The sequence below is a fragment of the Cannabis sativa genome, chromosome X (assembly GCF_029168945.1).
Source record: "Cannabis sativa cultivar Pink pepper isolate KNU-18-1 chromosome X, ASM2916894v1, whole genome shotgun sequence".
In the NCBI taxonomy this organism is placed as follows: Eukaryota; Viridiplantae; Streptophyta; class Magnoliopsida; order Rosales; family Cannabaceae; genus Cannabis; species Cannabis sativa.
In genome coordinates this window covers 19,856,034-19,872,986 of record NC_083610.1, presented here as the reverse complement: position 1 = coordinate 19,872,986, position 16,953 = coordinate 19,856,034, and the positions used below count along the sequence as shown (strand labels likewise).

At 33.6% G+C, this 16,953-nt stretch overlaps 2 protein-coding genes across 2 annotated transcripts; both read left to right on the top strand.

Annotated features, from left to right (window-relative positions):
* The first annotated feature begins 444 nt into the window (after positions 1-444).
* On the top strand, positions 445-3,395 carry LOC115703020 (uncharacterized). The gene is made up of 2 exons (XM_030630497.2): positions 445-2,485; positions 2,803-3,395. The coding sequence occupies exons 1-2, from the start codon at positions 1,319-1,321 to the stop codon at positions 3,238-3,240; spliced, it is 1,605 nt and encodes a 534-aa protein (XP_030486357.2). The 5' UTR covers positions 445-1,318; the 3' UTR covers positions 3,241-3,395.
* A 7,502-nt stretch (positions 3,396-10,897) lies between these two features.
* LOC115703027 (alpha-L-fucosidase 2) lies at positions 10,898-15,737 on the top strand. The gene is made up of 10 exons (XM_030630510.2): positions 10,898-11,276; positions 11,796-11,941; positions 12,113-12,957; positions 13,196-13,328; positions 13,475-13,633; positions 13,973-14,197; positions 14,280-14,378; positions 14,492-14,627; positions 14,792-14,987; positions 15,195-15,737. Exons 1-10 carry the CDS (start codon positions 11,069-11,071, stop codon positions 15,508-15,510), a joined length of 2,463 nt encoding a protein of 820 aa, XP_030486370.2. The 5' UTR covers positions 10,898-11,068; the 3' UTR covers positions 15,511-15,737.
* Positions 15,738-16,953: the final 1,216 nt, after the last annotated feature.

The window sequence follows — 16,953 nt, the reverse complement described above, 5'->3', positions numbered from 1 at the left end:
TGAAGTTTTCGGTTCAACAAAAAAAAAAAAACCATTTTAATGGGGTGCATATTATAAAAAAGTCACATGCAACAGACAATTTGAATCTTATTTATAGCGTGTTAAATTTTTTTAAATTTTTCAAAAATTTGTAGAATGTCTTAAATACTTGTAATGTACAATAACATAAAAAAAATCTTGATTAGCTAGATTTCCACCATAATCTCTCTTTGTCTACCAATAGATGACTCTTATATCAACAGGCAACGCTTTCGTTGAGTACATGGCCTACAACTTATTTTTTTATATAATATTTTAATGATATATTAATTGTCTAATAATATCAAAAATAAAAAAAAAAAATAAGAAAAGCACTTGACAGAAGAAACAAACATTATATTTTAGTTGAAAAATCAACAATTTTTTTTTTGTATAATGAGCCCATTTAGCATTAACATTAATGTTGATGCTCTTACTATCCAATTAGCGGCTCCTTTAGATACACGTACTCTCTAGTAGCTGGATAATCTGCATGCATGTCACAACAACTCACATTAGTCATATAGTTATATATCTAATCTCTTCATATATGTTGTCGAATTAATCTTTCATCTTATTATAACCCATGTAAGGCACATAACTTTGAAGCGTAACACTAATAAAAGCCATACAACGTCACAATTCAACTTTTAATTAATCTCCTTAACCATATTCTTATGAATGACTCTACGTCCCTTTCCAATTTTTAATATCTCTACAACTGTTTTTTTCAATTCAATATATTATATATATTCATGCAAAGGTATATATATAATTACCATTTCAGACAAATTTAAGATTTCTAGTAATGGATGTGATCAATCGATCGACAACTATTCTTCTCCTCTCATTTATTATTAATTAATTTATATTATATTTGTTTTTCAGACAGGTCTATTTTGTGCCAAGCTAAATAACGTTACACGTGTAAACGGCCAAGCCCCACATATGTACTACTTCCAAGTTCTTCATTTGGCGTTATCGATGATCCACGCAGTACGTACATGGATTCGAATGTGTATATATATTCAAATATTAACATATATATATACATACATATTTATGATAGAAATCTTCAACAATCAAGAAAATGAAAGCTAGTAACAGTTAGAACCACTGGTTAGAGACAGTATAACCTTCCTCAGATATAGACGTACGTGGTTTGTGTTAACCCTAAGGATTGGGTATAGCTGATCGTCACTCAATCTCTCCTTATTAAAACCCCATCATCTCCCAAATACTTACCTCTTCACAATTTTATTCCTTATCTCATAAATATTCAAAGCATTAATTTAACAAGATGGACGTTTGGTCATGGATATGTGAGTTGCCTAACTCAGATCACTACTGGACCGAGTCAAATCCATCATTTGAACTAGCCACTACCGCTGCATCGACTCAGCTCAACAGCCTAACTCGGTCTATTCAACTCAGGGCCGAGAAATCGTCAGGCTCCAACATAGATGAACTAGTAACGTTCTCTGTTTGTCTTCAGGGCTTTCACAGCTCCCAAAACATAATATGGGTTTCTGACACGTGTTCACTCTCATCCGATGAGCCATTTCTTCCTCTGGTTCTTCAGCTTCTTCAAGAAATTATCTCTCGTTCACCCACTGCGCAAGATAGCACCTGCCCACGTTCTCAGCTTCAGAAGCTGAAACCCGACGTCGTATCATGGATTATGGATTCTCACACGTCAGAGTCTTTTTCTACCTTCTTCAATCTCATTCTCCTCACGCGCCTCTTCTGGGTGTGCGCGTTCGATTCCCCCACCGAAGTCGGATCCTTCTACTTCCGGTCCTTGTTAGCTCCCAACCTTGAAACTACGTCGTTTAATAGCTCACCGGCTTTGAAGACGTTTTTCTTAACGGTAGGAGTAGATGCTGAGCTGTGTTTCATGCGCACCCTCGGGTACATGTTAGCAAAATGGTATATTTTAAGGGAAGTGGGCGTAGGATTACAAACGTTAACTCCGTTATTGTCGTCTCCGAAAGTCGGATTCTCTTACGCGACGGAGTCTCATGGATTTTGGGTTCTCAAGGGGTACGCGCCTGTCTGGGGGATGAAACTCACACGCCCCAAAACTGAGATGAGTAAGAGTAATTATTTCCCGGCTTTTGAAGCGAAAGACGCGGTTCTGAAATACGCGCTGGCGCACCAGCAACTAGAAGTAGTTATTCAGTTGGAATACACGGTTGGATTTTACGAAGGGTTGATTCAGGTGAACGCGCGCGTAGACAACCTTCGCGTCCACGTGGTACAACTCGGGTACAACAAAGACGATGACGTGGAGTTCGGGGAAGAGAAGCATTTCCCGTCGAGAATAAGAGTTTGGGTTGGGCCAGAAGTTGGAGCAAACTACGTGGCGGGACTGAGTCTGGGCCGGTCCACCAACAATGGGGAGAGAGAGATCGTGGCCCAGAACATAGTGAAGGGCAGTTTCGAAAATTCAAAGTCTCCGAATAAGGTAAAAAGAATTTTATTTACACCTCATAAAATTATAAAAAAAATCTATTTTAATAATTTTTTTTCTTCTTTCTTATATTTTTAAATAATATACTTATAAAATAAAATAAAATATATAAAATTTTATTTGGAAAAAATTTTAAAAAATCATACATGATTTAAAAAAAAAATTGAAAAAAATAAAACTATTAATATTAAATAAAAATAATGTAAAAAAGTAATTTAAAAAATATATATTAAAAATAAATTTAAGTTAATTATTTTTAAATATTGAAGTGCACTTATAATTTTATGGGGTGCAAATAAAATTTCGTTCAGGTAAAAACCACGGCGATGACATCAAATAGTAGGAAGCAAAGCAATTGGCGTTGGGACCAGGATGCGGAGGGGAACGCGGCGGTGTTCGATGCTGTGTTGCATGACAACGTCACGGGGCAGGAAGTAGCGGGGCGTAGGTCATCACCGAAGGGTGGCGATAATTGTTACGAGGGGTTGAGGGAGCGGTACAGTGGTGGGAGTAGGGTGTTTACGAAGAAAGGAGGGTTGGTACTAGCGGGAGATGAGTATGGACAAGGAGTGGGGTGGAGATTGAGTAAAGAGATGGAAGGGAGTGTGTTGAAGTGGAGAATTGGCGGTCAAGTTTGGTTGAGTTATTCGCCTAATCAGATTAAGAGTTCTCATTTTGAGACGAGGTGTGTGGAGTGGTGTGATGAGGTTGACTTGCCTCTCATTCCTTCTAAGTTGTTTTCTTATTGAGTCTGAAAATATTATAAGCCTCTTGTAAAAAGCTTGTCTTTTTAGTATTATCTTAAATATGGACACTTTATATTCAATTACACGTAGTAAAGCATGTATGTTGTATATAAAAAATGTTATTAAATGAATTATAGGAGTGCGTAGAAGTGAGTGTATTCAACGTTGTCCTACTTATATAATATATAATTAGCAACATATATCATTTACGTATATATACGTTGAGAATGAATTAATCAATGGGAATTTGATTATGTATATATACTTATATAGTGTAAGAATAGAAATATTGAGTGTAAAACCAACTCTATACTTATTACTAAAAAAGTAATGAGAATGATGATTGTATTAATTCCTACTAGTTTTCCGTTTTATGAAATGTTAGGACACATATGCATGTGTGAAGGTTAATAATGTAGGGTCAAACATATATGGGTATATAATATAGATATCTAGCTAACTACTTGTTTTCTCCGATACAATAGAAATAATAGACAAGGAGAATCAATTTTGGGATACTTTTGCTTCTTTGTATTGATATTATCTAACTGACATTTGGGAGGGAGCCACCCTATGTTTGGGCCCATGCTTCTCTGACATTTAAACATAAAATAAATAAATAATGAAATTTCTACTTTGATCTTCTTAGTTTAAGCCTACAATCAAATTTGTTACTGTGTTTATCCACTAAAAATAAAAAAAAAAATTAAGAAATTGATTGGCTTCATAGCTTAAAAGTTTAATTTTTAAAACAAAAAATAATTTTTAAAATCTAATACGAGTTGTTTGGCCAAAAATTTTGAAAACTGAATATATTAAAATGTTGTTTTCTATTTTTAAAAATAATTTTTTTATCTAACATATTATATTTTACATTTTTTCTCACATACCCAGACTGTGGACTCGAACTCCGACCCTGACCTGGACCCCGGCCCTGACCCCAATCCGGATCGCGACTGCGACCCGAACCTGGACTCAGATCCAAACCCCGACCTAGATCTCGAACCCCGACCTAGACCCGAACCCATACCCAGACCCGACCCTGACCCGTACCCAAATTCAGATTCGGACCATGAAACCGCGATCTAGACCTGGACCCCCGACCCAAACCACAAACCCCGAACTCCGACCTGGACCTCGATCTAGACCCGAAACCCGAATCTAGACCCAGACCTCGACCCTGACCCTGACCCCGACGCCAGACCCTAACCCCGAACTCATACCCAAATGCAAACTCGAACTCGAACCCTGGACTCGGGGCTAGGTCCGAGGTGTTAGGCTTAGTCCAGGGTCAGGTTCAAGTCTTGGTTTGAGCTTGGGTCTAGGTCGACATCTAGGTTCGGGGTTCGAGTTTGGGTACGAGTACGGGGTCTGGGGCCGAGGGCCGGGTTTGAGTTTAGGTTCGTAGTCCGGGTCTGATTCTGAATCATGGTCTAGGTCCGGGGTCTAAGTTCTGATCGAGGTCTGTAGTCGGGGTCCAAAGTTGGGGTTTGGGGTCCAAGTACGAGTTCGGGGTTTGGGTCTAGTATCCGATTCTGAGTTTGGGTACGGGTTGGGGGTTTGTGTACGTGAGTAGGGTCCAAGTCCGGGTCTAGCATTAGGTTTCGAGTTTGGGGTCAGGCCAGGTCGAAGTACGATGCCTGGGTTCGAGTCTCAGTCTGGTTCCGGGTCTGGGTCCGAGGTCAGAGTTTGAGTTTGGGTTTGGATTCAAGATGGGGTCGGGTCTATGGTTTAGGGTTTGGAGTCAGGTCCAAGTCTGGGATCAAGGTCTGGGTTCGGTCCGGGGTCTAAGGTTTGAGGTTCGAGTTCGAGTTTGGGTCTGAGCTCCAGTCCGGGGTAGGATGGGTTCATGTCATGGTATGGTGTAGAATATTGAATTTTTTATATTTTTTTTAGTAAAAAAAATTCTAAAAATAGTTTTAAAAAACCTGAGTCAAACACCATTAAAATTTTAAAATAACAAAAAACTACTTTCTATTCTCAATTTTGAAAACAAAATTCTAAAAACTAAAAACTGAAAATACAACCGAACAACCTCTAATATTGTGTGTTTTTACTATTCAGCTCGCTTTTCTTTAAAACGTATTATAGTATGATATTGATCATATAGGCTTAAGTTTATACATATTTTATTTTCGACTCCACCGAAAAGTCTTCATACTAATAAATATTTTTATTTTTATAAAGGAGAACATTGGTATGTGAGTGATAAACTCATTTTAGTGTTGGTGCTAATGTTCATAAAATACTCACTAAATTAAATTGGATGATAGGGGTGTTTAGTGTATAGATTGGATTTTCCATATATAAAATCACATTTATTTCTAAAATATAACTTTTTAATAAAGAAAATAGATTATTTATGATTTTTATTTCTCAAACTATGATCTATGTATTATTGTGTCTCTTAAATTTTTTAATTTGTTAAAAGATCCCTGAACTATTAACAATATTGTAAAGTGATCCTTCTGTTCGTGTCATGTCGTACCTTAGGTATTACAAGAAAATGTCAAACTCAAACCCACTCTGAACCGACCCGACCTATTTATTAATTGTGTCAAAAAGTAAAATTCAAACCGTTTATAAAAAGGTTGACATGACCTAACATGTTTAATTCGTTTATATAAAGGATCGTGGTTAAATTTAGTTAACTTATCAATCCGTTAACATGAGTCATTTAACATGTTTTTGTCTTATTTAACTTACTTAATATAATTTACATTAAATATAAAAGTGTATATTTTTAAATATATCATTATCATATTATTTCTAATTTAGGTGTGTTAACTTAAAAATGACCCGTTTCATAAATAAGTTAGTCACTCAACCAAAAAATGACTTAAACTCATTTACAGGAGAGGAGAACCTATTGCTTGGTTCATTTTTTATGTGGGAATATGGTAGATCCCACCTATATTTAGTGGGTAATATGAAACATTTTCTACATTTGAGTTTCATATGCAAAATGAAGGCTACATTCCTATGCAAACCTAAACTTATAACAAACACTCCCTTAAGGAAATCCAAGCCTGTTTTTCAAATCGTGTTATCGTATCTAACATGTTTTGCCATTCTTAAATTTTGTCACACGTGGCAAATAAAATGATGATATGGATATTTATACTATTATTACATTAACACCATGTGTGTAATTTAAAATAAAAATAAAAAATAAGTATTTTTTTTAAAAATTATTAAACTTAATTAATGATTAAAAAAATTAAATAAAATCAAATGAATAGCTTTTAAATTATTTGTTTTTAAATTAGTTACACACATGTTGCTCATATGATAATTGTCTAAACAATCACGTCATACATTCTATTTGACACGTGTGATAAAATATGATAGAATAATCATTTTACAACACTGTGAATATAGTTCGAGACTATTTTTAAAGGATTAAAAAATTCAAAAGGCACAATAATCCATAGGTGTGGAATTGTACAACTTACTCGATATTTTCTCTTACAGATCACGAGACTACTGACTATCACATTCGCGTAACTTGCTTGGCCAATAAAATAAAATTATGAATCACTTATAGGTAATGAACTAAGTCATCATTTTTATACATAAGTAACTAAGTCATCATTTTGCTCTCTAGTTATGCAATGTGTTTTTTTTTTATTACTATTGGAAATTACGAGAGACATGAAAAAGCTAGTGACCAAGTTTTGGTGGAAGACGACTAATAATTCTCATAATGAAAATTATTAGATGTCTTGGGATAGATTTTGTCATCACAAGACAAAAGGTGGAATGAAATTTTGTAACCTCAAAGATTTTAATCTTGCTCTTTTGGGCAAGCAAGGGTGGTGTCTGCTTACAAGACTTTCATCTTTGGTTTCATGTGTCTTTAAGGCTCAGTACTATCTACATGGTAATTATCTTACAGGCTCAATTGGAGTTTTGTGTGGCGTAGTGAGCTCAAAGCCCAACAACTAGTACTGGCTACGAGGTGCGGTGGTATGTTGGTAATGGTGAGAATATTGCAATATTGGGAGAGCCTTGACTTCCAAATTCTAATACCCCAATGGTAATCTCTTCATGGAGCAAATTGGGACAATGAGATTCTTGATGATCTTTTTAAGGAGAGAGATCATAATTTTATGTTAAGCATTCATTTATATAGAGGCCAAGGTAATGACCATTTAATTTGGAAAAAAGAATTATCTGATTTATATACTGTAAAGAGTGCCTATAGACTACTCCAAGATCATGATGAGGTTAACTCTTCCAATGAACAAGTTGTTGCTAATTTTTTGGAATAAGCTGGGGAGTTTGAAAATTCCTTCAAAGATGAAAAATTTGATTTGGAAGGCTAGTCGTGAGTATCTTCCTACCATAATTCAGTTGAGATCAAAGCGAGTTCTCTTTGCCTAATTTGTAGTGGCTGTTGAATCCATTCTTCATGCTTTAGTCACTTGTTCGACTGTTGCTTTGTGTTTGAATAGGGAAGTAATATCAACGTTTCTGTAACTTAGGACTTCATTCTTTGCTTAGTGTCTGTCTTGTTTCTAACAATATAATTTGGAGAAAAAATATTTGATGGCTGCTTTATGTTGGGCCTTATGGAATGCCTGTAACGAGTGTGTTTGACAAGGGAAGGTTTTAGGGGTGGACGACATTGTGGCATTAGCTAAAGGTTACCTTAATTAATGGATAATTGTTCAAACTTCTACTATAGAATCATCATGGATTGGTCTTCAATTGGGTGATGGTGCTAAGAATGGTTTGTTCCTCAGATGGATAGTATTAAGGTTAATGTTGATGTTGTTTTGTTTGAAGGAGGTAATAGTTATGGCTATGGAATGGTAGCTCGCGACGAGAGAGGCTTTTTTGATTGAGGGTTGCACCTATTATTCTAAATGTATGATCTCACTGAAACTTGCTGAAAGAATGGGGGTGCGTGAGGCCTTTAGTTGGATCAAAGACAAAGATTGGCAATAAGTGGTTCTTGAAATTGATTGCTTCACTATTGTGCAAGCGTTAGAGAGTTCTCTTAAGATGATTTTTTTTGTTTAGACAAGTAATTGAAGAATGTAAATAATTACTTGGTACTTTGAATATTATTTCAGTTTATTTTATTAAACGATCAATTAATAAAGTGACTCTTATTTTTGCTAAAGTCTCTTCATATATCTTGTTTGCTTAATATATTTTGCATTTGATTTCCAAAAAAAAAAATGAATATATTCCATATATATATATAAAAAAAACATTAATATTTAACATTGTAAAATATCACACTATTATTTGATGTTACAGTAGAACCTCTATTTAAAAAAACTCTATTCAAGAATAACCTCTAATTTGTTATAAAAAAATGAAGTCTCAATTTGGGCCAATTATAAATAAGAATAACCTCTATATTGTAATTAGTTATACATTTTTTAAGTCCCGTATTAATAAAATATACCTCTATATAAGAATAATTACATCTTAAAAAAATATATACATATATTTTATAAATTTATTTATGTAGAATTAATAATTTTATTTCAAATTATAGTACATGTATAAATATTATATATACTCGAAAATAATTTTAATATAATATAGTGTTAAGAATTGTTTATTGGTATTTTTGTTACATTGATATTTTTTGATATTTTGATTTTTTTTTTCAAGTGTAATTCTATTTAGTTATAACCTCTCAATTAGAATATTATTTTTTTGGTCCCAAGTGTATTCTTGGATAGAGGTTCTACTGTATTAATATTTATAAATAACATTATGTCTTTTTATTTTTTCTGGGAATATATAAAGAGCATTGTGAAATATTAATTAACATCTTAAGATGGGCTGTGAACATATATAGTAAGTAGTAAAAGCAATTTATGATTATTATTTATTTTATTTTATGTTGGTTGGGCCGACAATGTTGCGATTGCTTCAAATATGGGGTGTTGTGTTGTGTTGTGTGTAATATAATATAAGAAAAGAGTGGAGAATCTAGTTGGGTTCTCTCGCCCCTGATTTTATCTGCATCACTGCCATGCGTGCCTACCGCCGCATAAACAAAGTAATTGCAACATCTCATATTCTTTTTCATATCTTACTAAAACATAATTTTCTAGTAATAACTATAGACTTGGTCTTACACTCAATTTTTTTTTTTTTATTTTGAATTTGTGCACCTAAAAACAAAAGGCTTATTTTGTTTGTGTTTTAGGAAAGATAAATGAACCTCAATAGTGTTTTTAAAGTTATCTTAATTTTTTTTTAATTTATTTGATAAATAATTTGGAATTAGACGCTGCTAGATTTTTTAATTCTAATCCTAGTTGTATATGTCACGAGTAGATTATAAGCTATTTTTTTTAGTTGATTTCTATAAAATTACATGTTTTATTTAAAAAACAAACAAAAGGCTTATTTATACGGTATGTTCTTAAATTATATAAGTTTTGACAAATTAGTTCATGAACTTTACCAAAAAAAATTATTAATTAATAAAATCATTCATCAATACAAAAATACTCTCCTTTCGAGAAATACTAAAATGTATTATTGGTGTCTAACACATTCTTCAGTGTCATACTACTATTGATGTACTTAAGTATTAAGTCCCATATAACTTAAAAAATAACCTTTAAGAAATATCGCAAACCAATCGTAAGGCGTTACCTATAATAAATGTTGGATACCATTAGTGCCTAATAACAATACTTCTTTACTAAACAAAATGCTACATTATTTGCAGACCATTTGATGAACTTAAAAAAAAAAACTCTTCAAATTGAAAAGAAGACACATGCAATCATCAATTATGCTCTACCAAAACAAGAATGGGTAACCATAAGTAACACTTTGAATAACTTGTATTCTTGATATTTTAGTTTACCATACATATTAAAAATTATTTACTCTAAATTTTTTAATTATCCCTAATCACATATTTAGTGTATAATCACTTGATTAAACAGACTCATCCAGCATAATAATTACTTCAAATAACACTTAATTATAATTATATAGTAACTTCCGACATATCCTAATTTTTTAATTTTATAAATTTTATTATTTATTCACATATACAGCTAAACACAATTTATAAATTTATCAATATTTACCTTCCCCACTTAATATTTATATTAATCAAATTATTTTCAACTTTCATATCAAATACTACTAAATATATTTGGTAATAGATTTGAATTTTTTTTTATTTAATAAAATATACAAAAATCTTTGACCAATTATTATTTCTTTTGTTTTTTTGTTTTTTTACCATAATTATTAACTAGTAATTTGTAGTATAAGTATTTACTTTAATTTCTAATTATAAATAAATACTTAAGTTTAATTTTTTATGGTAAGAATACCTTAGTTATAATTTTAAAATTTTTGTAAGTACATGATTATTAAATATTAATAAATTACATGTGACAATTCTTGATTGGTGTAAATTATTAATTTTTTAATTATTTATAAAAAAAATTAATTTAAATATTCCAATATAAAAATAACAAGTGAATAATAAAGTATAGGTGTATGTTACCTGTTGAATTTACCATCCTTAATTATCTTTTTTTATTAGTGAATCCCGTGAACAAGGCAAGGTTTACATTTACGTCACCGTACCGTAAAAACAATTAAAAAAAATCACATAATAATAATAATAATAATAATAATAATAGTAATTAGGAAAGCTACAAAAGGTACCAGGTGACGTGGGGCCTTGTTTATGGCGTCTGAAAATCATCAAATAATGGCGAAGCTAATCTCAGTTTTGGTCACTACTTATTCCCCAACTACTCCCCCATTACCCTTTGCTACTACTACTACTGCTACTGCTTAATTACTAAACCCACAACAAAAACCTATGGAGGATAGTGGATGGGTTCTGGTTCAGCCACCGCCGGAGAAGGACATGTGGCACCCGAGTTCGCTCAACGACGATGATACCAAGCCTTTAAAGCTTACTTTTACTGAGCCTGCCAAACACTGGACCGATGCGATTCCAATCGGAAATGGTCGCCTTGGTGCCATGGTTTGGGGTGGTGTTGCCTCTGACACTCTCCAGCTCAACGGTGAAGCTCCATTTTCAAATCTTTTTCTGCTATGTTTATTTGATCTGGTTGTCGATTATGGGTACATTGTACGAAACAGGGTAATGTTAAGATTAATGGTTATCTGTTTGTGTTAAGAGATTATGAAACTAAACTCTTCGATTATATACACAACTGTATAAGATATAATTCTAAACAGACATATGAAATGTGAAATGCTTAGGAAGGAAATATTTTGTTAGAGAAAAAACTAGGTAAATCATTGAGGGAAAAATTATATAAATATTTTTGTTTTCCTGAATATATCTATAATGGTCTCAATTTTTTTTGTTTAAATCCAAATAGGAGGAAAGGAAATCCATTTTTTCCAACAAAGTGATGTAAAACACACAGCTTTACTTTTGTCTTGTAATCTGAATTAGAACGGAACTGTTCAACTGTTGATTTCTTAAAAGTTGGTGTTTGAAAATGGCTTAGTTAGAATTGTTCTCGTGCATAAATAAGATGTGATTCTTAGCAAGCTTATTGTGAATATTGTAGATGACACGTTATGGACTGGAACTCCGGGAAATTATACGAACCCCAAAGCTCCCGAAGCACTAGCAGAGGTTAGAAAGCTTGTTGACAATGGAGAATATGTTGAAGCTACAAAAGAAGCAGTCAAGCTGTCAGCAGATCCTTCTGATGTATGTACATTTTATCAATTACTCAGCAAAAATGAAAAATGGATGGAATTATGTCTACCTCTGTTGTTTTGTACTAGTTATAACTGATTATTGTTAATGTAGGAACTAAATTTGATGAGTTCCATATGCAATGAAAGTTATCTAACATTATGATTACATTGTGTAATGAAGGTTTATCAACTACTAGGAGACATTAAGCTAGAATTTGATCCCTCTCATATTGATTACGCCAAGGACACATACAGTAGAGAGCTGGACTTAGACACTGCAACAGTAAAAATAAAATATTCTGTCGGTGATGTAGAATTTACTCGGGAACATTTTGCTTCAAATCCTGATCAAGTGGTCGTAACAAAGATTTCAGCCAGTAAACCGGGGTCTCTTTCATTTACAGTATTTTTAGACAGCAAGATGCATCACCATTCTGAAGTGAAAGGGACAACTCAAATTCTAATGGAAGGGAGCTGTCCTGGTAGAAGGATCCGACCAAAGGTGAATGACAATGACAATCCAAAGGGAGTTCAGTTTTCTGCAGTTCTTAATTTGCAGATTAGTGGCAGCAATGGGGTCATTCGTGTTTTGGATGATAAGAAGTTAGTGATTAAGAATTCAGATTCTGCTGTCTTGCTTCTGTTGGCCTCGTCTTCATTTGATGGGCCATTTACAAAGCCTGTTGATTCTAAGAAAGATCCATCTTCTGACACTCTGAAAGCTTTAAATGCAATAAAAGAGTTGTCATATTCTGACCTCTTAGCTCATCATTTGAGTGACTATCAGAATTTGTTCCATCGTGTCTCGTTGGAGCTTTCAAAAAGTTCCAAGAGCATCTCAAAAAACAATGACATATCTATCTCAACTGCAGACAGGGTTAAATCTTTCAAAACTGATGAAGATCCTTCCTTTGTGGAGCTATTGTTCCAGTATGGTCGTTATCTGCTTATATCTTGTTCACGACCAGGAACTCAGCCGGCGAACCTGCAGGGTATTTGGAACAAGGACGTGGAGCCTGCATGGGAGTATGTAACTCTTTCTCTCAGCATCTTAATTCTTCAAACAAAAATAGATATGTGCAGAGTTAAGCTTTACAGGATGATATAGATATTATAAATTTAATTCAGAGAGGATTAACTAGTTGGAATGATTGCCTTCTTGCCTTTGAGTTGCTAACTCTATAATGCAAGTTACATTGCATCAGCATTTTATGTGGCTTCAAGTTCCATTTTTGTGACACATTCAGAGCTCTTTACCATGCAGTGGTGCTCCTCATCTGAATATCAACCTTCAAATGAACTATTGGCCTTCCCTTTCTTGCAACCTAAAAGAATGCCAGGAGCCATTATTTGATTACATATCATCTTTATCAGAAACTGGGAGTAAAACTGCCAAAGTAAGATTCAGCTCTTTCTAGTTGCATTTACCGTTTATTTTTTCACATATTGCTGTGGAAGTACCCTGATTTTGAGGCCAATTCGATGGATAAGAGAAAGAGAGAGAATGGGCGAATTGTTTTATTTACTTAGAACAAACTTTCAGGTGAACTATGAGGCCAGTGGCTGGGTTGCTCATCAAGTTTCTGACTTATGGGCAAAAACATCACCAGATCGGGGTGAAGCTGTGTGGGCTTTATGGCCAATGGGAGGAGCTTGGCTCTGCACCCATCTATGGGAACATTTTACTTACACAATGGACAAAGTAAGCTTCTGCTGTATACCTCTTCCTACTCGAATCCTTACATTCTTGCATAATCAGTCAAATGGGTTGTGTTCATTGTAAGCATTTTCATTTCACCCTCAGCAGGGAGTTTTATATAAAATTAATAATTTTTACAAACTCAGTAACCTGTATGAATGCTGAACTGTCGAACTCTTTCTTAGCTATATCCAATCATGTAACATCACAGATTCAGTCCAAGAAAAACTTCCATGCAAGTTTATGGATGATATAGGAAATCTTAGTGCTTACTCTTATTCAAATTTCTGGTGGGCAAATGTTTCTAATATACATATATGTATAACTTTTTTACATAATTAGGATTTTCTGAAAAATAAGGCATATCCTTTGTTGGAAGGATGTACTTCATTTCTGTTGGATTGGTTGATTGAAGGCCCTGGAGGATATCTAGAAACAAACCCATCAACTTCTCCAGAGCATATGTTTATGTCTCCAGAGGGCAAGCAAGCCAGCGTGAGCTACTCAGCAACCATGGACATTGCTATTATTAAAGAAGTTTTCTCTGCATTTATCTCTGCTTCTGAGGTCGAGCTCTTGTTTCAACAGCTGAAGCATTCCTTGCCTGTTAAATCTGTGTGCTTTGATAATAAATTTTCTCTATAAACAGATTTTGGGTAGTCAGGATGCTCTTCTTACAAAAGTCCAAGAGGCTCAATCCAAGCTTCCACCTACAAAAATTGCTAGAGATGGTTCCATTATGGAATGGGTAAGCTTTATCCTTTGTTCCATCTTATACAACCTTGTGCAGATCTCATATATGTTGAGAATCTGCTCATAAAATGAGAGCTTAGATCTTTTTTTCTGCTTTATTTATGGCAGGCACAAGATTTTGAGGATCCAGACCCGCATCATCGACATGTATCGCATCTTTTTGGCCTGTTTCCAGGGCACACAATAACTGTTGACAAAACTCCAGAGCTCTGTAAAGCTGCAGACTATACTCTCTTTAAAAGAGGTATGTGTATAATGACTATGATGAAGAAAAGACTAAAAAGAGGATATCCATTTGGCCTATTAAGATTTTATGAACCTGCATGAAATTTATTATGTTGTCATGATGGTATTTATTTTTATACCAAATTACATATTATCTTTTTTTTTGAAAAAAAAAAAAAACAGGAGAGGAAGGTCCTGGATGGTCAACAACATGGAAAGCTTCATTGTGGGCTCGTCTTCACAACAGCGAGCACGCCTATCGTATGATCAAACATCTAATTGATTTGGTGGATCCAGATCACGAAGCTGATTACGAGGGAGGACTCTATAGCAACTTGTTCACGGCACACCCTCCTTTCCAAATAGATGCCAACTTTGGGTGAGCCACATTCTGTGTTATGTCTCTGAACAACTCTGCTCCTGATGGAATTTGATCGAAACTGAACTGTATCACATCAGCTTTTTTTATATTCTCACATTAAAAAATCTAACTCAATTTGAAAGCCTTGACATGAGGGACTTGGTGATAAGTTATAAGATTAACAATACAAAGCCATTTTTCATGTTTTTGTGTTTTTGGTGGCAGATTTTCAGCAGCAATTGCAGAAATGCTTGTTCAAAGTACTACAAAGGACCTTTTCTTACTTCCAGCTCTGCCTCGTGATAAGTGGGCAAATGGCTGTGTAAAAGGTCTCAAGGCACGCGGTGGGGTGACGGTTAACATCTGCTGGAAAGAAGGTGATCTTCATGAAGTTGGTATTTGGTCAAAGGACCAAAATTCTATCCAAAGATTACACTATAGAGGGAGTACAGTCATGACCAATATATCAGCTGGCAGGGTCTTCACTTTCAATAGGCAACTAAAATGTGTCAAAACTTACTGTGTTTCAATAGGCAACTAAAGCTTTAAAATTAAGATTTTGAGCCTTCTTTAAATTAAAGAGCATTTTTTTTTTCTTCTTTTAACCAGTTTACATTTAATTCTTTGTTAGCCTGTGAGAGTCATTTTTATGAATTATTAGACTAATGACTCGTCCGACAATAATTAATTGAATTATCATTTGTATTAAACATTAAACATAAACCTTTATTCGAGAAGAAATTGCCATTTTTTTTTTGCTGAGAAGAATTTTCATTTTTGTTGGTTAAGATACCAAAAATAGTGTGAATTTCTAAATGGTAAAAGATGTCTCGTTTACTATGACCTATGATAGTTGTAACGAGGGTTATATGAAATGCTAAACTAGCATTAAAGATTATGCTAAGGAAAAAAGCTTTACTTTCTTCTTTTTACCGCATCAACATCTCCATCTTCAGTTATGGAAGATGGAGAATGGGTGGAAGAACTTCCAAAGAGTTGAGTTCAACCCTAATCCACTCTGAGGACTGAGGGTTAATGTTCATGGCATCTCAAGGTCAGGTTCAAGGATCCCAAGAAGCACTAGATCGGTGTGCTTCCCATCAGAAATGGCCACCTTGGTGATATAGTTTGTGGTGGCATCGCTTTTGAAATTATCTTGCTTAATGGTAGAAAGAAAGCAAAACACTAAAAATAGAGTGTTTTACAAATTGTGTTTTAAAAAATAGAACAAGAACACTTTTTTGAAATTTTCAAAACAAAAGACGAGATTGGTTATTATTTTTTAAAAGTAATTTTTATTTTTTATTTTATAAAATACTTCATTACTTTGAGATCTTGATATGAACTTAACCCTGACCTAACTCAAATGGTGACTTCGACCTAGACCCAGAACTCAACTCGAACGAATCTAGACCCTGGCCCTAATCGAATAAAATAAGTTAGGAAATGGAAGAATCTTTCCCTTTATTTTTTTCCTAATTTGTGTGGCGTCTATTACTTTATCTTTTTCCAAAATTTAGTAAATAATTTTATGAGAATCAATACCATACAATTGATTAGCATTCCCTTTAAGTAAACATGTCATGAGAGGTGGAGTTTCTTTGAGATATTTTCTCTAATTAAATAATAATAATAAAAAAAAACATCAAAACTCAAATTTAATAAAAACTAATGTTTAAGAAAAAAAAAGCATTGCTATTAAGCATTTGTGTACTTATTACCTCTTGACATATATATGAGATCTGATACTTAATTAGACTAATAGCGAGAATATTCGACACTACTTTTAAGAGATATAGTTTTGAGACATTTTCTTTTAAAAAAAATAATAAAAAAAACGTAAATTTCAAATTTAATAAAAAAAACATAAAATCTAAAATCTACCATTGTTTAAGAAAAAAAAAAGACATTACAGTGTACCTATCACCTCTAAACATGTATACGAGATCTCATACTTAATTGAACTAATAAAGTATTACTAGTG